The 22,319-nt window shown below is 36.1% G+C and overlaps 1 protein-coding gene across 1 annotated transcript in view; it reads right to left on the bottom strand.

Moving 5' to 3' along the window:
- Positions 1 to 67: 67 nt before the first annotated feature.
- NEMF (nuclear export mediator factor) overlaps positions 68 to 22,319 on the bottom strand; it is a gene marked incomplete at its 5' end in the record, with an annotated part of 54,113 nt that continues 31,861 nt past the window's right edge. The window contains 15 exons of the mRNA XM_079699172.1: positions 68 to 1,368; positions 1,626 to 1,705; positions 1,786 to 1,829; positions 1,928 to 2,028; positions 2,873 to 2,905; positions 4,483 to 4,680; positions 4,815 to 4,892; positions 10,370 to 10,523; positions 13,147 to 13,196; positions 13,341 to 13,383; positions 14,131 to 14,407; positions 15,535 to 15,655; positions 15,743 to 15,801; positions 16,273 to 16,330; positions 17,649 to 17,761. Coding sequence (XP_079555298.1) covers positions 1,291 to 1,368; positions 1,626 to 1,705; positions 1,786 to 1,829; positions 1,928 to 2,028; positions 2,873 to 2,905; positions 4,483 to 4,680; positions 4,815 to 4,892; positions 10,370 to 10,523; positions 13,147 to 13,196; positions 13,341 to 13,383; positions 14,131 to 14,407; positions 15,535 to 15,655; positions 15,743 to 15,801; positions 16,273 to 16,330; positions 17,649 to 17,761 — 1,487 coding nt within the window. The 3' untranslated portion in view covers positions 68 to 1,290. The remainder of the gene's footprint in view (positions 1,369 to 1,625; positions 1,706 to 1,785; positions 1,830 to 1,927; positions 2,029 to 2,872; positions 2,906 to 4,482; positions 4,681 to 4,814; positions 4,893 to 10,369; positions 10,524 to 13,146; positions 13,197 to 13,340; positions 13,384 to 14,130; positions 14,408 to 15,534; positions 15,656 to 15,742; positions 15,802 to 16,272; positions 16,331 to 17,648; positions 17,762 to 22,319) is intronic.

Below are 22,319 nucleotides of genomic sequence, written 5' to 3' on the forward strand. Positions count from 1 at the left end.
ATCGGCAGGCGGACTCTCAACCACTGCGCCACCGGGGAAGCCCAAGGTTTTTGTTTTTAACAGTAACTTCAAAAGGAAAAATATTCTCGATAAGGTTAAGCAGGTAAAAGAAACCTTCGAAGGACCAACAGCTGTTTAGTACTTTGACCTTAATGCTTCGGCACAGGGTCTGGGGCAAGTGCTCATGTTGACTCTAGGCAGCTATTATCTAATTATTTTAAAAGTAACAGTTTTGTAGCTCATAAGGAATGAAAATAATGTATGACTTTATTCTCCGTTCTGTTAGGAGACAAGAAGAAAGCTGGGTCAGGAGTCTTTAGTGGTAAGCCTAAAAGTGCACTTATGGAGTTAGGTTAAGATATAGGTTAAGATACTCTGTAACATGCTACTGATAATTACTGGAGGTGGAAAACGGTACAGAGCTGAATGAGATTACAAGGAGGAAATTAAGATGAAAAGTAAAGTAAAGGTGTATAAATGCATGGAAATTGTCAACACCAATTTCTTCTAGGTGTTATCTCTTAAGCTGAGTCATGGAAATGATTGATTTGTATTTAAAATCTGGTCTATGGGCTTCCCTGGTGGCGCAGTGGTTGAGAGTCCGCCTGCCGATGCAGGGGACACGGGTTCGTGCCCCGGTCTGGGAAGATCCCACACGCCGCAGAGCGGCTAGGCCCGTGAGCCATGGCTGCTGAGCCTGCACGTCCAGAGCCTGTGCTCCGCAACAGGAAAGGCCACAACAGTGAGAGGCCCGCATACCACAAAAAAAAAAAAAAAAAAAATCTGGTCTAATATGGGTAAAGGCAGAAGAAAGTCTACTCTTTCACTGCTTAGGGTTTTCAAGACTTAATCCTAAATGTTTAACCACCCCCAATCCCCACCACCACCAGAAAAAAAAACTTGTGATTGGCCTGTAATAGATATACGTTATATACAGTAAACTACCAAGTCAATAGTCTAAGCAGTTGAGCCACTTCACTATTCCATTTCTTTACAGCATGAAATGAATACTTAATATTAACCTCCCAAATTTCAAGAAAATGTAGGAGGATAACTACAGATGTATACAATTAGCATTTAGCTGTCCACAGGTATTTTAGGCAATCCTATCATAGACACTGTTTCCTCTCTATAAAACTGGAAAAAAAATAAGTCCTTTTGGCGAATACAAGGCAACGTTTAGTTTATTTTTAAATGCGGAAGTCTTGTTACATGATGTTTTCATCTCTGAACTTCCAAAAGGCTATAAAATTGACTCCTCTTCTCAAATATTTTAGGATTTCATTTCAGCTATTTTCTTTTTACATTCAGAAGATTGGGTGCAGACACTTTCACTTTGCCAGGAATGTTTCTTGATAAATCCGTGTCCTAAAAAAAAGAATTGCTGAGTATCTTCACAGTCATATTTTCTTTTATGACAATTATATGTCCTCTGCTGTCAAAAGAATGGCATTTCTAAAATTTTCACCCAATATGATTTTACTTATTTTATATTGCTTCTAGTAAGACCGCATTTTCTACCAAAATAATAGCTGCAGGTTCCATCTACTAACAAACAAAGCAATAACTGCTAACATTTTTAATTGCACCACCAATCTCCAGAGGTTTCTAGCGGAATACTTTACCTTTACACTGCGGAATAAGTCTTTTTCTCTTGCTGTTGCTTCCTTGGAATGCATGAAACTATTCAAGGCTGTTTTTGCAGCTGTAAATAGAAAATAGAAAAATCTACTTCTGTTCAGTCAAGAAATGTTTAAACATAATTCAAAAAAAGATTTTAAATACCTTTTCCCTTTTTCTGAACTCCAGGAGTAAGTTTCACTTTGTATCTTTAAAAAGAAATTGCATGTGTTACTAAATAGAGATTACAAAATGATTCATGAGTCAGTGCTGTGGTGGCAGTTTGAGTAAACTCATGATGACTTACTTATAGTTTGTCATGGTGTTGTATGGGGCACATATTGGAATGGCAAACAGGAGTACATCTTCAGGATGTGGCTGCCCCGTCAAAGAGTCAAACAGATTTTCCTAAAAAGGGAAAACAAAAACGATTATAAAAATAATTTATACCAGTCCTAAAAGAGGAAAACTCTAATAAAACAGTCAGAATCAATATATTTTATCATTTTCTGATAAACAGTCTTACACCCTTCGGAGCAATAAAGCAGAGTTTAATGACAATTTTTTAAATGGCACCTATTGAAACATTTAAGAGAAAAATTAATGACAATTTTTTAAATGGCACCTATTGAAACATTTAAGACATTTTTGGTTGTCACAGCTGAAGCGAGGTTGGGGGAAGAAATAGAGTACGACTGACATCTGCTAGTGGGTAGATGCCAGGGATGGGACAACTCCCTGCAACAAAGAATTACCTCCTCCAGAATGTTAATAGTGCCAAAGTTGGGAAACCCTGGGCTAGAACAGTCTTCTCTCATGCCTGTCCTTAAGGAGAAATTCTATGGCTTCTTAGAGTTCCCATTTTGTGGACTGTGTTCAAGATTACCCATATTTATTTAACAACATGAGTAAATTTAGATTTAGGACAAAACACTTGGTACAGTTAGTGCTTATTATATGCCATGAACTTTTCTAAACATTTTATGTATATTATCTTAATTCTCAAGACAACTCTCAGTAGGGGCAATTATTATCCCCATTTTTCAGATGAGGAAACTGAGGCGTAAAGAATGTTTCCAAGGTTGTAGTCATATGTAGTAAAGTTGGGATTCAAACCCAGAATGTGTGACTCCAGAACTTGTAGTCTTTTCTTAGTGTTTTAAGTTTTAATTAGTTAGAAGTTGTGTGTCAGGTATTCTGGGAACTGGATTGCAGTTAGTGTTGTAGTAGGAATCCCAATGCAAAATCATACCTCATTTCCCTGTTGGTCCAGAGCTTGCTCTTCCTGTTCCAAATATATAAAATTTTAAAAGTCAGTTATAACTTAAATTGAAATTCCAAACCATTAAAAACTATGAGGAGAAATAGTGATAAGACTGTGAGTAAATTAATAGGTGTATCCAATATAGCAGAAAGCAATGCCATTCAAAGAGAAAAAAGGTTGTTTCCCTAAAGTTTCAAAAAAAAGACTTCCACAGAATATATGCTAAAGAAGTGAATGCTATTAGGACAATTTAAAGTGACAAATAAGCTTGATAGGTTTGCCAGGGGGAAAGAAAATGGAGAATTCTGGTGAACAGAACTTTTATTTATTTGCTAGTCTCTATTCAACAGTTTTAGGATGAATTTTTCACATGTTACGGTAAGCTTTATTTTATTTGCTTACTCACATTAAAAACTATCTGAAGATAATCTACTGATGAAAGAACATTCATAATTAACACCTCTGAATATATGAGTCTAGGGTTTACAGAATAAATAGTATAAAAATTTGAGGACAAAAATGAGTTTTAATATTACTAAACAACACTGTTCAGGGAAAAAAGAAAACAGTATCACTTAGGATCCCTGTAAGCATTACCTGCACTGAATAGAGCACACAATTACAACCAAAGCTTTAACTGCCATAAATATAAATACAAAGTGAGACAAAATTTTTTTTACAAATCAATAAAACAGTAAATCCTTTGTTCAGAATTTCAGTAAGATGTATATATTCATGCAAGAAGATACACGTAAGGGGGGCTTCCCTGGTGGCACAGTGGTTAAGAATCCGCCTGCCAATGCTGGGGACACGGGTTTGAGCCCTGGTCCAGGAAGATCCCACGTGCTGCGGAGTCGCTGGGCCTGTCTGCCACAACTGCTGAGCCTACGCTCTGGAGCCTGCGAGCCGCTACTACTGATCCTGCGTGCCACAACTACTGAGGCCTGCGCACCTAGAGCCCGTGCTCTGCAACGGGAGAAGCCACCTCAGTGAGGGGCCCGCGCACCACGGCGAAGAGTGGCCCCTGCTCGCCGCAGCTGGAGGGGGCCCGCATGCAGCAGCAAAGACCCAACGCAGCCAAAAATAAATAAATAAGAAAACAAATAGCTAATCAGGATTTTTTTTAAAAAAGATATATGTAAGGCTGGGCTTTTGTATTCAGTTGATAGAACAATTAGGCAACTATATTAGCTGGAAAAATTGTTAATATCTCAAACTGTAGCTAGATTGAACATCATGTAAGATACTATAACATATTCTTATAGAAGAACCTAGAAAAGTGCAAATTCCTTTCCCACTTGTCATCAAGATAATCCTAATTATCTTTTATTTTAACTAAGTTCCCACCAGAATCTAGCCTCTCCGTAAAATTTTCTAATGGCTTATGATAAACTTTTTATGAGCTATCAACACTACCATTTTTATGCTTATATACTGCAATTTTAGTCTTTTAGGTTGTATTTCTAAGATGACTTTCCATTAAGAATAGCGTTACCACTCATCCTGGTTTTAGCACTGTAAATCCCATGTCCTGGGAACCCTGGGATGGTTGGTCACCCTAATTAAGAAGCAAAAGCCCACATGTGTGGTAGCCTTACCTTGTCATCATGTGGATCATCTACAGCCAAGTCTTGTAACTCATGAGTTGTAACTTCAAGGAATGGAGTTTCTTTCTTTATGCTGTCTGAAACTCTTGGTCCACCTTTAGGTTTCTGGGGCTGTTTCTTCACTGGTTCATCCTTTATTTTACCTTTCTTCCCCTTCTTCCCTTTTTCTTCTTTGTTTGAACCTGCAGACTTCAATTCATAGAGGGAAAAACAGTTAATGTTGTCAGTATTTTAACAAAGTATTGAATGTAAAGCATATGATAGGCAGTGGTCTGGATGCCCTTGAAAAACAAAAGAAGAAAATGTTTTTAGATGTTATTTACCCCTAGCAATTTCATGATGAGCTCACGTTCTTCTTCATCTTGGTCCTTGTACTTTTCCTTCATTTTTTTCATTTTACTCTACAAAATAAAAAAATTTTGGTTGGAAAAATTCAGCAGTAAAAAAAATGTTAACACATGTTTTTTAAAGAGAAGGTGCTACTTTATTTCTGTCAAAATTGCTTATTGAGTAAGGCACCATTATAACAAACAACATGAAGTCTATAAAGATGGATAAACCATAGTCCTCACCCTCAAACAATTTACCATCTGGTGGAAAAAGAAGATACATAGAAGAGTAAGGACAAATTAATGCAAAATATTCTAAATACAAACAAGTTTACTTTTAAGATAATTTAGAGAAAGGAGACATTTTTTTCACCTTGAGCAAGAATTGCAGGGAAGAAATAAAGCAAAACCAAAAGATTCATAGTACCTGGGAATATATGAACTGCAAGATTATAAAGTAAAGACAGAGCAGAGTAGTTTAACAGCAAGTCATCGCACTTGGTTGGCATCAGGATACATATATAGAGGAAGAATAGGAAATAAGGCAGCAAAGCTTAGCTGGGTATTTATTGTAGAGGCTATCAACACTTCAAGTTTTATCAGTTAAACTACTGATTCTTTACTCGGTACACATCCAACTCACCCGAGCAGTTTTTAAAACTACAGACATACAGGCTTCACCTTCAAAGACTTTTTATCTTGACTAGTCTTAGCTAGGACCCAAATAACAAATTTTTAAAATTTTAAAGATTGCTTTAAACAAGACACACAAAAACCCACTAACTATAAAAGACTGATAAATCAGACTTCATTAAAATCAACAAATGCTGTTCATCAAAAAACACTACTACAGGGACTTCCCTGGCAGTCCAGTGGTTGGGACTTCGCCTTCCAATGCAGGGAGTGTGGGTTCGATCCCTGGCAGGGAGCTGAGATCCCACATGTCTCTGGGCCAAAAAAAAGACCAAAACATAAAACAGAAGCAATATTGTAACAAATTCAATAAAGAAAAAAAAAAAAGGTCCACATCAAAAAAAAACCCCCACTACTACAAAAGTGAAAACACAAGTCTTGAAACATGAAAAGTAGTTGTAATACATATAACCAAGAAAAGACTTGTATTCAGGATTTCAAAGAACTCCTATATATCAACAAGAAAGCTGGACAACCCAACTTTTTAAAGCCAAATTAAGTTTCAATATACACACACTTAAATGGCTTAAAAAACGCTAACAATACCAAATGCTAGTGATGACATGAAGCAACTGGAACTCTGATACACTGCTTGATGTGAAATTGGTACAAGTACTCTGGAAAACTGTTTGGTAATATCTACTAAAGCCAAACACAATATGTGCACTATAGCCCAGCATTTCCACTCCTAGCTATACACAACAGAAATGCACACTTGCGAACCTAAAAGATACACGTCTTCGATTATCAACAATACACCAGACAGAAATTGTGGCAGATCCATCAGTGGAATGCTATTTAGCAATGCAAATGAACTACTGTTACGCACAACAACATGGATGAGTCACAAGGTTGAGTGAAAGATGCCAGACCAAAGAATATATACAGTATGATTGCTTTCTTACATCAAGTTCAGAAACAGGCAAGGATTTCCCTGGTGGCGCAGTGGTTAAGAATCCGCCTGCCAATGCAGGGGACAAGGGTTTGAGCCCTGGTCCGGGAAGAACCCACATGCCGCGGAGCAACTAAGCCCGTGCGCCACAATTACTGAGCCTGCACTCTAGAGCCCGCGAGCCACAACTACTGAAGCCCGCGCGCCTAGAGCCCGTGCTCCGCAACAAGAGGAGCCACCACAATGAGAAGCCCGCGCACCGCCATGAAGAGTAGCCCCCGCTTGCTGCAACTAGGGAAAGCCCGAGTGCAGCAACGAAGACCCAAAGTAGCCAAAAATAAATAAATAAAATAAATAAATTTAAAAAAACAGGCAAAATAATCTACAGTGATTAAAGAATAATGTTTTTCTCTGGTGGGGATACTATTTATAGAAAGGGACAAGAGTGAACCCTCTGGAGTAATATAAACATTCAAGTGTCTTATTCTGACTGGTGGTTTCACAGATATATGTGCATATAAAAACTGAGCTAAAAACAAGCTTTGTGCATTTTACTATGTGTACATTACACCTCAAAAAACAAAAAACCCCAAGAATAAAATAAACACTATTACCAATAAATTGAACCAAGAAATGGAAAACCCAATAAAAAGAACAGTTTCTTGGAAAATATAACTTAGGAAAACCAACTTTGAAAAAACCAGAAAACCTGAATGATAATCACTAAAAAATTTAGTTAGAACTTAAAAACCTACCCATATATCCCCAAATATCAGTCCTGGGTTTATAAGCAATTGCTAAAAAAATTTCAAGGAACAATCTTCATTTTACACAAAGTACTAGGGAGCAGAAAAAGGGAAAAGTATCAAACTTACTTTATGAAGCTGGTATCACCTAGATACCAAAAACTGGCAAGGACAGTATTAGGGGCCAGTTTAAGAGATTTTCTTAAGTAATTTACCACACTAATTCATGAAGGGAGAAAAATAATACATGCAGAAAAACCATTCAATAAAATTTAACTCATCATTATTAAAACTAGCCCTTTGTAAAGGATATTTATCAACAACCCACAAGAAACATCCTACAATGTTAAAGATCTCAGAAATAGTCCCTTTAATGTATAACAAAGAAGCACACTATTGTTACTTTTATGTAACACTGTATTGATGTTTGAGCCAGTACAAGGTGAGAAAAATAATAATAGATGTTAGGATTAGAAGAGAAGAAAAGCCGTTATTTGTAGACAGTGACTGCCTGAATTTCATCTGTAGATGAAATATTAAATATTCAGTGAGATTGCGTAATACTAGACCTACACATGAAAATTGTCTTTCTATATACCAGTAACTAATAACCATGAAGTGGAAGTTTTAAAAATACACCATTTACTGGACTTCCCTGGTGGCACAGTGGTTAAGAATCCGCCTGCCAGTGCAGAGGACACGGGTTCGAGCCCTGGTCCGGGAAGATATCATGTGCCATGGAGCAACTAAGCCCGTACGCCACAACTACTGAAGCCTGCGTGCCTAGAGCTTGTGCTCTGCAACAAGAGAAGCCACCACAATGAGAAGCTCACGCACCACAATGAAGAGCAACCCCCGTTTGCCGCAACTAGAGAAAGCCCGTGTGCAGCAACGAAGACCCAACGCAGCCAAAAATAAATAAATAAAAAATAAAAATATACCACTTGCAAAAAGTAAGACAATTATAAGTAGGAATAGATAGGATGTACAAGACTTTAAAAGGAAATATATCTTTACTGAAGAATATAAAATATTCTTATGTACTTATGGTCCACATTCACGAACAGTTAGACTCAATATGGTAAAGATGATAGTTCTCCACAAAATAATCTAAAAATTTAATGTATTTTAGTAAAAATTCCATCAGGATTTGCCTTGGAACTTATCTGCAGAATATTTCATTGTATAAATGCATCATGTTATTTTTTGTTATTTTATATTATTAGGCATTTAAGATTTTCAGATTTTTTACAATTATAAACATCAACTTATGAGAATTCCCTGGTGGTCCAATGGTTAGGACTGTGCGCTTTCACTACCAAGGGCCCAGGTTTGACCCCTGGTGGGGAATGAAGATCCCACCAGCCATGCGGTGCGGCCAAAAAATAAAATAAAATCAACTTGATGAATATCCTTAGTGCATACATATGATTTTTTTAGGATAAATTTCTAAAAATAAGAATTGCTGAATGAGTCAGAGGGCAAATGCATTGTTAAGGACTCTTTTAAAAAACATTTATTTATTTACTTATGTGGCTGCTTAGTTGTGGCACGCAGGATCTTCACTGTGGTATGCAGGGTCTTTCATTGCAGCACGCAGGCGCAGTAGTTGCAGTGCGCAGGCTTAGTTGCCCCGCGGCATGTGGGATTGTAGTTCCCCAACCAGGAACCAAACCCACGTACCCTGCATTGGAAGGCAGATTCTTAACCACTGGACCACCAGGGAAGAATTGTTAGAGGACTCTTGCTTGAAATTCCCATGGTATATATTCAAACTTTTATTGAATGACTGAACACACATTATCGATTAATTTGATGGGTGAAAAAATTCCCCTTGATGACATAGCATTTCTCTGATCCCTGCTCCCCCACCCCCCAATCTGTCATTTGTCTTTCAATTTTATTGATGGTTCTTTTCTCCACATGATATTTACTTCAATATTTTTAAAAACATGACTAGCCACTAATTTTTAATGTTTCATACCCTCCCAATCTGTACTTTATCAAATACTAAATTTTAAAATACACAGTTTATGGTTCTATGTGTAGATTTTATTCTGCCTCACTTTTCTATCTGGCTGTTCCTATGTTAACACATACTGTTTTAATAATTCTAACAGTAAATGTTTTACTACCTAGTAGGGAAATCGTTCCTTGATCTTCTTTTTCAAGATTTTCTGAGACTTCCCTGGTGGTGCAGTGGTTAGGAGTCCGCCTGCCAATGCAGGGGATTCGGGTTCGAGCCCTGGTCCAGGAGGATCCCACATGCCATGGAGCAGCTGAGCCAGTGACCCACAACTACTGAAGCCCACACGCCTAGAGCCGGTGCTCCACAACAAAGACAAGCCACCGCGACGAGAAGCCCCCGCACCGCAACGAAGAGTAGCCCCCACTCACCACAACTAGAGAAAGCCCGCGCATAGCAATGAAGACCCAACAGAGCCGAAAATAAATAAATAAATAAATAAACAAATAAATAAATAATTGTATTAAAAAAATATTTTCTTAGCTATTCTCTGGTATTTACTCTTTCAAATGAACTTCAGAATTACTTTATCAAGTTAATTAAAATCTCAATTCTTTTTTGAATGACTTCATGTTGAATTTACATATTAATATGAATTGATTTCTTCCCTTCCATATTTATAGTATATCCTTTCACTTATATGAAGCCCACTGGAAAAAAACATAGGAAATTCTGACTATTATGGATGGAAGAAAGATAAAACGTGATCTTTACTAAGATTTCAAAGGAATTTAATTTTCCTAAAGATATACCTATACATCAGCTCACAATCTCTTTACACTGCTACAACATTTTTTAAAGTACAGTCTATACCCACTACCTCTTCCTTCATTCCTTACCTTTATAAAATATGTAAGAACTGTAACCAAAATTGCATTAATAACTGAAAAAGAAACCACTGCGTTAAATTATCAATGGAGACCAGCATTGCCAATTATTAGCTGAGTGTTTCTGGCAAATAAATCACAATCTCCTATTACTCTTCTACATAACATGAAAGCTTCTGTATAGATGATCTTAAAAGAACAGAACAGTGATCTCTATGCTCCCTAAACACTATCTTTTCAACTAATTTCAAAAGAAGTCACACAGGATTATTCTTTTGTCTACATCTCGTTTCATTTAAACCTCACAACTTCATTTGTGAATCATGTAGTACTAACTTTAACAGCTCACCCCAAAGTTGTATTACCTTTTGTCCTCGTTTCATTGGCTGCACAGCCGGGACATTTTTGCTGGTGTTCTGATGAGTTTCAATGTGTAGAGCATTTTCTTTTTCTTTGTCCTTTCCTTCTATCATTTCTAAATCCCCTGAGTCACTTGGAAGCTTTTTTTTCTTCATTTCCCTAAATATAAATGAAACGGAAACATCTAAGAATTTCATATTCTTTTTTTTTTCTTTTTTTTCTTTTTTTTTTTTTTCCATATTCTTAGTACTCTAAAAAAATTACATGGGATGGGGAACATGTGCAATATATAAGAGATCAAGGCTTCTGCTTAATTTGATATCACCAGGCTACAGTATACAAGAAGTGCAAGTCATCATACAAGAAAAAGCTGAAAATTTTTCTCTCATGCATTTATCATTCTCTCTGTCATCCAGGCTCAAAATACTGTCATCCTTGACTTATCCTGATTCAGTAACTACATATAGTCCCTCAACACTTTGATGGCCAGGCACTGGGATTTGTAGTCTTCGTATCAACACGGCCTTGGCAGACGTTAGGTATTCAATAAAACATTTGTGGATTGGTTAGCAGAATAAATGGATTTTAAAAATAAGCAGATTAGGGCTTCCCTGGTGGCGCAGTGGTTGGGAGTCCACCTGCCGATGCGGGGGGCGCGGGTTCATGCCCCGGTCCGGGAGGATCCCACATGCCGCGGAGCAGCTAGGCCCGTGAGCCGTGGCCGCTGGGCCTGCGCATCCAGAGCCCGTGCTCTGCGACGGGAGAGGCCGCGGCAGTGAGGGGCCCACGTACCACAAAAAAATAATAATAATAAGCAGATTAAAGAGAAAAGAAAAATTCTATTACTGTGATATTTTTCATGTGCGATCTCTTCTATTCCCAATGCCACTGCCCTAAGTCCAGGTCCTTATCACTTGCCACCCAGACTTCATATTTCCCCCATAATCTGTTCTACATGAACTTCTAGATTATTTTTCCATAACTGTTTACCTATGTCACACTCCCATTCAAAATCTTCCAAAAGTCCTCCTCACATCACTTTCAGGATAAGTCCAAAACACTTAGCTTGTCATTCTAGGTTCTCCACTTTTGGTCCAATCTCACTTTGCCAATCTTATCTACCAGTTCACAAACATGAATATTCTGTTCCTTTCACCTCAATCTATCTATCATTTCCCCAAAGCACTTTGAATATTACATCCAAATACCCACCACCTCCTCCCCTTTGATCATACTAATTCTCCTTGGAGTCTCTGACCTTCTTAACTTCATTTACCTAAGATCCTACTATATCTTCAAGGTATAAACTTCTGATGGTATTTCCCAAAACACCTGAACTCAAAGTAAATTCTTACTCCTGAATTACTGTATCACTTTCAGATAACACTATTTATAGATTTATGGCTATTTCCTGAATCCAGGACTCAAAAGCTTCTTGATGGCATGAACTTTATATTTTACCTCTTTGTGTACTCAGTATCTAGCATAATACCATGTATTCAGAGAGTTTTCTGTAATTGTTTATAATGATAATCTTTCTCAAACAAAAGAGATTATTATCCACTTCAATCTAGGGCCTCTTTCTGGAGTGCTTTACTAGTTGTAGTCTTTTTCACCCTACGGTAGTTGTCTCAGTTGTCCCTTTCATTCTGCCTCTATCTTTTTCTTTTTCTGTTCGCCTTCTGAGCCCTACTACATTAGAGAAAAAGAAAAGACAAGGAAGAAACCCCAAGTCTTCTTCTTACATAAAAATTTCCTAATTTGAGTACAGGAATGCCTCAGAGATATTGCAGATTCTGTTCCAGACCACTGCAATAAAGTGAATATCGCAGTAAAGCGAGTCATGAATTTCTTGGTTTCCCAGTGCATATAAAGTTATGCCTACACTCTACTGCAATCTATTAAGTGTGCAAACCAATATGTCTTTTTTTTTTTTTTTTTCGGTACACGGGCCTCTCACTGTTGTGGCCTCTCCCGTTGCGGAGCACAGGCTCCGGACGCGCAGGCTCAGCAGCCATGGCTCACAGGCCCAGCCGCTCTGCGGCATGTGGGATCTTCCCAGACCGGGGCACGAACCCGTGTCCCCTGCATCGGCAGGCGGACTCTCAACCACTGTGCCACCAGGGAAGCCTCAATATGTCTTTAAAAAAGCAATGTATATACCTTAATTTAAAAACAGTTTATTGCTAAAAAATGCTTACCACCATCTGAGCCTTCAGTGAGTCGTAATCTTTTTATAATAGTAACATCAAAGATCACTGATCACAGATCACCATAACAAATATAATAATAATGAAAAAGTTTGAAATATTGCAAGAATTCCAAAATACGACCCAGAGACATGAAGTGAACAAATGCTGTTGGAAAAATGGTGCCAATAGATTTGCTCCATGTGGGGCCGCCATAAACCTTCAATTTGTAAAAAACACAATATCTGCAAAGCACAATAAAATGAGGTATGCCTGTATTCCTGTTTATTTCTGTCAATATTATCCTAGAATCAGCCTGTCTAATACACTGCAATTATTATTGTACATATTTATGTAATAAAAGGTCTGTCTTGTGTTACTTGACCTATCTCACTGATTATAGTGGCAGACTGGGGCCCTAAAACAGAAAAACCTGTTAGAGCAGAATATGAAAAACTAAACAAAATTTATGCTAAGTCTTGGTAATTTTAGTAAGGGAGATCTTTATAACAGCCAAGCGATCTGTCATAACTGAATTGTTAATTTAAAAAAAAAATAGATGCTTTTCAGTTAAATAACACAAGTATATTTACCTTCTTTCCTTGGCTGACAAATGCCTCCGGCTCTGCAATTTACTGTCGCTCTATTAAAATTAAAACAAAAAGCAAGCAAATATAAACAATAACATCACCACTGTTAACTTTTCATAAAGCTAAAATTAAAAAGTAGAAAATTATTTATTGAGAAGGACATGATGTTCTTCATAAAACTGAAAAAAAACCTTTACCATATTAGAAGATTCCTCTTTTGAAGCCAATTTCTGGAGAGACCTATGGAAACAAACAGAAACAGAAGTCCACTACCCTATAAAAGGCATTCATTTATAAAGTCCCAAAACATTCCCATATCATACTGTTAGTTAATTATCGGCAATCCTACAAATTTTCAAATTTGGTAAAATTAGAAAAAATATAATCAAATTGCTCATCTCCTCACTTTAAAATATATTCTTAAATAGTTGACATGTATTGGACACTTACTATGTACCAGGCACTGCTAGATGCTTTACATTCATGTAACCTTCAAAACCCTATGAAGGGGGTACCATTCTCTTTTCACCAAGAAGAAAACTGAAGCTTAGACATAGAGTCACTTGCCCAAGGACATACTCTAAGATTCAATACTGGTCTGACTCCTAAGCCTTTCCTAACTACTCCAATAATAAAGCTTTTATAGCTATGGTATTGTTTACCTGGTGATCAGTAAGACATTAAAGACTAAGACACCTTTTTTTTTTTTAATGTAACTGCTTTTATAATTAGCATTTATAACCATTTACTTGTTTCTATTTTGACCTAGTTTGGCCACTTTTATATATATTGTGTTTTTCTACCCTGGGTCCTGGGAATTTCTTAAGAGAGATCTACCCCCCTATCAAATGGTGAAAAGATAGTAAGCTTGTAGGACAATGGAGGGTAAAAGCACTGAAGTCAATCTTGGTATTATTTGTATAAGGATTAACTCTTCATCACTCCCAGCTTACAAAATAAAACTTAAAATTACAGTTTTTAAATTACCTTTGGGATTGAAGGTGGGACAAGTCAATGGAAGTATCAGGATAATGTAATGTCTCTTCCCCTTCATCCTTCATTTCACCAACAGGTTCCTGATGTTTTACCACCTCCTCAGATTCTCCTTCATCTTCAGAGCTTTCTTCCTGAATTAGTTCATTTAGCTCATCACCACCACTCTGAATAGTAATATCCCCTTGGTCAACCTGAGTCACAAGTTCCACTTCCACAGGACTTTCATGTAATTCCTCTTTATCTTCTTCACTGCTACTGTCACCTCCATCTATTGAATTACCATAAGGAAAGTCAGAGTGCTATCACCACACAAAGTTAGATGATTTCCTTGAAAACTTCATAAAAATATTCAATTCACTCCCTCTTTCTCCAAAAGATCACCAGAAAAATGCCTGATCTTCCCCAAAGGTTACTCTGACTTAGACAAAAGGATACTCTGTATCAGGAATTGTTTGGGATAAATTATCTCCAAGATCCTTTACTACAATAAATTTCTTAAGACATTGCGACCATTTCTACAATGAAAACTATCGCTTGTCTTTGTTAAGTATTTCCAAAAAGGAGGAAAATAGAAGTAGTTATATAAATTCTGCCACTTTTATTATAATTTGCACATGAGAACTGAAATGAGATAAAACAAGTTACATAACTGACACACAGCAAGTGTTCACACTTTTGCAAAAGGAACACTCTCTAGTAGTAATAATATGGTCTAGTTACCTCACCTATAAAATAAGATGCTCACAACCGGTTGTGAGAATTCAATAAAAAATAATGTAAATAAAGTATACATGTCACAAACATGGTGAAAATTCAAAAAACAGAATCATGTACAATAGCAGTTGTAAGTGAAACAATGAAATATTACTCCTAAAAAGGAATGACTCTAGCAGATGTAAAAATAACTTAGAGGGCATACATTCCCTAGTTCCTTTAGGTAGGTAGGTAAATTTATTTCAGCCAACCACAGCTGCTCTCTACTTGAAGCAAATACATTATTAAATCAAGCTAAATTCTCATAAGAAATTATACTTGTTATAAACTCATCTTTGTATTGCTTCTAATTCCTAAACCCAAAAGTAAATGCTCACTTATATATACCCGAGTCTATCTCTGTTAAACACATTTATGTACTACTCATTGAATACTGGGGAAGTTTTATAATATAAACATATATTCAAGTATTAGTTATGGATCCAATTAAACACTTTACAATTCACTAGAATAAGTATATTTAACATTTCCAAAATCAAAATTCAATAAAGTTGAAGCAAGTTGGGGGTTTTTTGGAAATTTTAATTACCCCAAAAGAGATGATCTTCTAAGTAAGAATTTAGAAGCAAAACTAGACAACAGAAAACATTATAAGCTACTTTATTAAAATCTGTAAACTACCTAGTTGTTCCATTTCTTCTGATATGAGTTCACTTGTGCAAATCGCCAGTGTCTCCATGTCTTCATCCTGCACTCTGACTTTTCGTTCACCCCGATGTCTCCAAATACAAGACTCATCTACCTATGGAAACAGTTCTTTTCACTGGTGGAACTTTAGGTTAAGACTAATGAAAATCAGAAAAAAAATAATGAAGAAGCTGAAGAGTACCTTAAAGAGGAAGCTAAACCCCATCATTAGATGTGAGGGAGGAAGGAAATTCTTTTTTCCTACAAAAGATAATGTACATAAATGTTTTAAAAATACTGTTTTCTCCATTTTATGCTTGTAAGATATCTGCCACAATGGTCACATTTGTTCTGTCTTTCCTCTGTCATGAAGGAACATTTCCCATTTACAGAATTTGGCATTATGTACAGGAACAGGAATTAAGAAAGAAAAAATATGAATGCTTGCTCTCATCATCTGGGTTAGTCAGATCCTGAATAATCTATTTTTAGAAAAAAGGTCATGCTATACTTTCTTACCCTTATAAATGTAAACTATATGAAAGTACACTGTCATCAATAAAAATATATATGGAGATGACATGTCAAATGCTAAATTTGCCACACCACAGCAAAATTTTCCTTATTTAATAACAGACTTCATATATGAAGTCAGAATAATTAGTTTCTATTTTGAGAATATTAGTAGATGGTCCTCAAACCTGTCTCCATAATCCACTGGCAAGTCATTACCTCTTATCATGAAGCTTCCTGTTGTCAAATATTCTCCAGTTGGTGCTGTTTTAGACACCTGAGGAACACAATAATACATTATACTCTTGTCTTAAGAAATATGTTTTCTAAATTTTCACCTGAGAAAGTAAAGACATATTGAAGTAAACAGTACTACGTCCTGAAAAGTTTATAATTTAGCAAAAATTCTTAACACTGAAGGGCTCTCTCTTTAAAGATATATATATCTTTGTCCATAACAAAGAAAAGAAATAATGAAGGGTACACTACATCAATCATTTTCAAATGCCATGGACTAGAGCCACAACTGATCCACATTTCCTCTAATGTGAGACATAATAAGAAAAACAAGGATAGTTTAATAAGCTCATCATAAAGGTATAAAACTATATTTACTATATTTATTACATTAAATCCTTTCCTGAGATACATTTTTTTTTTCGGTAATGAAATAACCTTTCATCTTAGTAAGTAAAGATAATAGCATATTTTTAAAAATATCTTCTAATTTGGCAAAATAGGAAGTGAGCAATATAACTCCACAATTTAAAAAAATTTTACACATCTTTGAAATACCCAAATCTGAGAGTATCTTAACTAGTAATAGTTATGCAAGGGATTAAAAGCACACTAAAAAAACCTATCCATAAAAGAATTAAAGCCACTTTTATAATAGTACCAAGGCAGAAAATATAATCCCAGAAGTGATATTAATTTCCTAAGGACACAATATCAAAACATAGCAGAAAATAATATAAACAGATATAAAATGAAACTAAATCTAAGGGAGGATAATAGTATTGAACTATTTTTACCTTGCTGTATAGCTTTAAGACTTTGTAAAAGTTTATCATTATCAATTATAATTCTTGAGAATGTGAAATGAATAGCAATGTGAAGTCATATATGGAATGAAGTATCATCAAAAAAATAGCATTAACCACAAAGAAGGACAATTACTAAAACCAAGTGCATAGAAAAAAACCACTGGATATACCTACTTTACAGGAAGGGCCAAAGAGAATTCAGAAAATTTCAACAAAGGTGAACAGGAGAAAGACTTTTTAGGTCAGTAGGCCAGTCATAACTGGAACAGTCTTTATCCCATATAATTAAATGGATCACTCTCAAATCTTACCTTTCCAGAAAGGCCTTCCCTGACACTACATTCAAAATGGTAGCCTCTATCACTCTCTATCCCCTTACTCTGCTTTAAAAATAAACTTTGTTACCTGCCACTACATATCTATTTTTCAACACCAAAATGTCAACTTCATCACAAGGTACTTTGTCTGCCTTGTTCAATTCCTTATCCTCACAATTTGGAACACAGTTGCTCTTACTAAATTAAGAAAAAGGACCACAGCCCTTATTACCTGATGATGGTACACCCACCAAGCACTAGTGATAACTCGTGCATCCCAAGCAGCACTGTAGCAAAGTGCCATCGTGCCAGCTTCAGTCAAGGTCCGAGGGGGAATTGGCTCTCCTGTAATAACAATACTACAACACTTCAGTACCAAAGAACAGACTTTCTAGAGCAAGACATGGAAACCACATGCAGCATAACAGGTTCACTCCTCTTATATTTTAAATAATAATACCACACTTTAATTTCAGTATTACAAGAAGTTACTATTTTTATTAAAAATGTATTTACAGGGCTTCCCTGGTGGTGCAGTGGTTAAGAATCTGCCTGCCAATGCAGGGAACACGGGTTTGATCCCTGGTCTGGGAAGATCCCACATGCCACGGAGCAACTAAGCCCATGCGCCACAACTAATGAGCCTGCGCTCTAGAGCCTGCAAGCCACAACTACTGAGCCCATGTGCCAGAACTCCTGAATCCCACAGGCCTAGAGCCCATGCTCCACAACAAGAAAAGCCACCGCAATGAGAAGCCCGCACACTGCAATGAAGAGTAGCCCCCGCTCGCCGCAACTAGAGAAAGCCCGCACACAGCATCAAAGACCCAATGCAGCCAAAAATAAATAAATAAAATAAATTTTTTAAAAAATGTATTTACACAGCAGGTTTTTAAATGGTCTAAGTAAATAAAACAAGTCAGAGAAGAAATATCCTCACTTTTATCAGTAATTCTAACTTCATTCCAGAAAGGATAATTTAGAAAAATCTATTCAAAGGTTGAAGACTTCCAGAATTACTATATATTGCCTGATTTGTCAAAATGAAGAGCATATTAATATACCCCTACAGTAAGAATTCAAATATTTTAAAATTGGGATATAATTCACATACCATAAAATTCACTCTTTTAAAGTGTACAATTCAGTGGGTTTTACTATAGTCATAAAGCTATGCAATCATTACCATTAATTTCAGAACATTTTCATCATCCCCAAAAGAGATCCTGTATCTATTAACAGTCCCTCTTCATTTTCCCAGCCACTGGCAATCACTAATCTACTTTCTGTCTCTACAGATTTGCTTATTTTGGAATTTCATATACATGGAATCATACATACCTGGCTTCTTTCACTTAGCATGTTTTCAAGGTTCATTCATGTGAGAGCATATGTCAGTACTTCATTTCTTTTTAAGTCTGAATAATATTCTATTATATGGATACACCACATTTTGTTTATTAATCAATGGATTGACATACAGGTTGTTTCCATTTCTTGGCTATTATAATGCTATTATGAATATCTGCAAATAAGTTTGGACATATGTTTTCAATTATCTTGGAATACCTAGGAGTGGAATTGCTGGGTCACATCGTAAAATCTATGTTTAACTTTTTCAGAAACTATGAAACTATTTCCTATAGCAGCTAGATCATTGTCCATTCCCACCTGCAGTGTATAAGGGTTCCAATCTCTCCACAACCTCACCAACATGTTACTGTTTGTTTTTCTGTTGTTTCTTTTGGCCACCCTGTGTGGCTTGTGGGATTTTAGTTCCCCGACCAGGGATTGAACCCAAGTCCTTGGCAGTGACAGGGTGGAATCCTAACCACTGGACCGCCAGGGAATTCCAACTGTCTGTTTTTTTATTTCAACTATTCTTGTGGGTGTTAAGTGGTATTTCTCTGTGGTTTTGATTTGCATTTCCCTAATGGACAAATGATGCTGAGCATCTTATCATGTGCTTGTTGGCCTTTTGTATATCTTTGGAGAAATGTCTATTTCACATTTAAAAAATTTGGTTCATTTTAAAATTGCCTTTCTATTGTTGAGTCAGAAGAGTTCTAGAGTTCTTTGGATATTGGTCCTTTATCAGATAAATGACTTGCAAATATTTCCTCCCATTCTGTGGACTGTCTTTTCACTTTCTTGATAGAGTCCTCTGAATTAAAGTATTAATTTTGCTTAAGTCTGATTTGTTTTTTCTTCGGTTGCTTATGCTTATGGTGTCATATCTAAAAAATGACTTCCTGATCCAAGATTATGAAGTTTTACACCTTATTTTCTTCTAACAGTCTTATAGTTTTAGCTCTTATATTTAGGTCTTTGATGCATTTAATTTTTATAAATGGTATGAAGCAGGGGTCTAACTTCATTCTTTGGCACATGGATATTAGTTGCATCAGCCCTATTTGTTGAAAACATTATTCTATCCCCACTGAATGGCCCTGGCACCCTTGCTGAAAATCAACTGACCATAAACAAGGAATCTCAATCCTCTTCATTAATCTATCAGTCCATCCTCACACCAATATCACACTGTCCTGATACCACACTGACTGTTGTTTTGTAGGAGGTTTTGAAATCAGGAAGTGTGAGTCCTCCAATTTTGTTTTCCATTTTCAAGAATGATTTGGCTAATCTGGGTACTCTGCATTTCCACATGAATTTTAGTATGAGCTTTGTCCATCTCTGCAAAAACAGGCAGCTGGAATTTTGAGAGGAACTGCACATATCTGTAGATTAATGTGGGAAGTACTGCTGTCAGAACAATATTAAGACTTCTAATTCATAAACACTGGAAGTGTTCCCCTTTATTTAGGTCTTCTTTCATTTCTTTCAATGATGTTTTGTAGTTCAGTGTGTATGTCTTGCATTTTTTTTGGTAAATTTATTACTATTTTATTCTTTTGTAATGCTGTTATAAGTGGATGTTTTATTAATTTCCTTTTAATATTGCTCATTGCTAGTATATAAAAATATAACTGACTTTTATATATTGACCTTATATCCTAGACGTTGCTGAATTTGTTTATTAACTAATAATTTTTAGTAGATTGCTTAAGGTTTAAATATATAAGATTATGTCATTTGCAAACAGAGATAGTTTTATCTGTCCCTTACCAATTTGGATATTTTAAACTTTTTATTGCCTAATGGTCTACTTAGAACCTCCATACAGTGTTGAGTAAAAGTGTGGCAAGAACAGATGTGCTTATCTTCTTCCTGATCTTGGGGGAAAAGCTCTCAGTCTTTCACCATTAAGCATGATTTTTAGCTGTGGATTTTTTCATAGATGTTCTTTACCAACTTGAGGAAGTTTCCATCTATTCTTAGTTTGTTGAGTGTTTTTATCACAAATGAGTACTGGATTGTTACCAAAGGCTTTTTCTGCATCAGTTGAGATCATCATGTGGTTTTTGTCCTTTATTTTACTAATACACTGTATTACCTTAATTTTCATATGTTAAACCAACTTTGCATTCCTGGGAATAAATCCCACTTTATCATGTGTATAATCCTTGTAATATGCTGCTGGATTCAGTTTCCTAATATTTTGTTGAGGATTTCTGTGTCTATATTCATAAATGATATTGGTCTGTAGTTTTCTTTCCTGTGGTATCTTCATCTGGTTTTGTTATTAGGGTAATACCAGCCCTATAGAATGAGTTAGAAAGTTCCTCTCTCTTCTATCTTTTGCAAGTTTATGAAGGATTGATGTTCAGTCTTCTTTAAAAGTTCTGTAGATTTTAGGAATTTGAATCTTACTGTTTTGATTAGTCTAGCTAAAGGTTTATCAGTTTTATCGATCTTTTCAAAGAACTAACTTTGGTTTTGTTGAATTTTCTCTACTGTCTTTCTATTCTCTGTTTTGTTTATTTCCACTCTAATCTTTACCATTTCCCTTCCTTTCCTTACTATGGGTTATCTGCTTTTCTTTTTCTAAATCTTAATGTGTACAGTTTTCTTATTGATTTCAAATCATTCCTCTTTTTTATTATAGGTAGTACAACTATAATCTCTCTCTGATCCCTGCCTTAGTTGCATCTCATAAGTCTCAATAAATTTGTTTACATTTCATTCATCTCAAAGTATTTTCTAATACCCCCTGTGATTTCCTGTTTGATCCACTGGTTATTTTATGACTGTGTTGTTTATTTCCACACATTTGTCAATCTTCTAAATTTTCTTCTATTAGTGGTTTCTAATTTCACTCCATTATGGTCAGAAAATTTACTTTATATGATTCATTAGTTTTAAATTAACTGAGACTTATTTTATAGACTATCATATGGTCCACCCTGGAGAATGTTCCATGTGCACTTGAGAAGAATGAGTAATCTAGTGTTGTGAGGTAGAGTGTACTAGAGATATGTGTAGAATCTAGGTAACTTGAGTGTTGTTCAAGTCTTCTATTTCCTTGTTGATCTTATAGCTAGTTATTCTATCCATGATTGAAAGTTAGGTATTGATGTCTTGAACTACTATTATTAAATTGTCTATTTCTCCCTTCAATTCTGTCAGATTTTGCTTCATGTATTCTACGGCTCTGTTGTTGGATGCCTATATGTTTGTTTATTTATTATTTTATAAATTTATTTATTTATTTATTTATTTTTGGCTGTGTTGGGTCTTCAGTGCTGCACGCAGGCTTTCTCTAGTTGTGCGAGCAGGGGCTACTCTTCATTGTGGTACGTGGGCTTCTCATTCCAGTGGCTTCTCTTGTTGCAGAGCACAGGCTCTAGGCATGTGGGCTTCAGTAGTTGTGGCACGTGGACTCGGTAGTTGTGGCTTGCAGGCTCTAGAGTGCAGGCTCAGTAGTTGTGGTGCACGGGCTTAGTTGCTCCGCTGCATGTGGGATCTTCCTGGACCAGGGCTCGAACCTGTGTCCCCTGTACTG

This window comes from Hyperoodon ampullatus, assembly GCF_949752795.1.
Source record: "Hyperoodon ampullatus genome assembly, chromosome: 3".
In the NCBI taxonomy this organism is placed as follows: Eukaryota; Metazoa; Chordata; class Mammalia; order Artiodactyla; family Ziphiidae; genus Hyperoodon; species Hyperoodon ampullatus.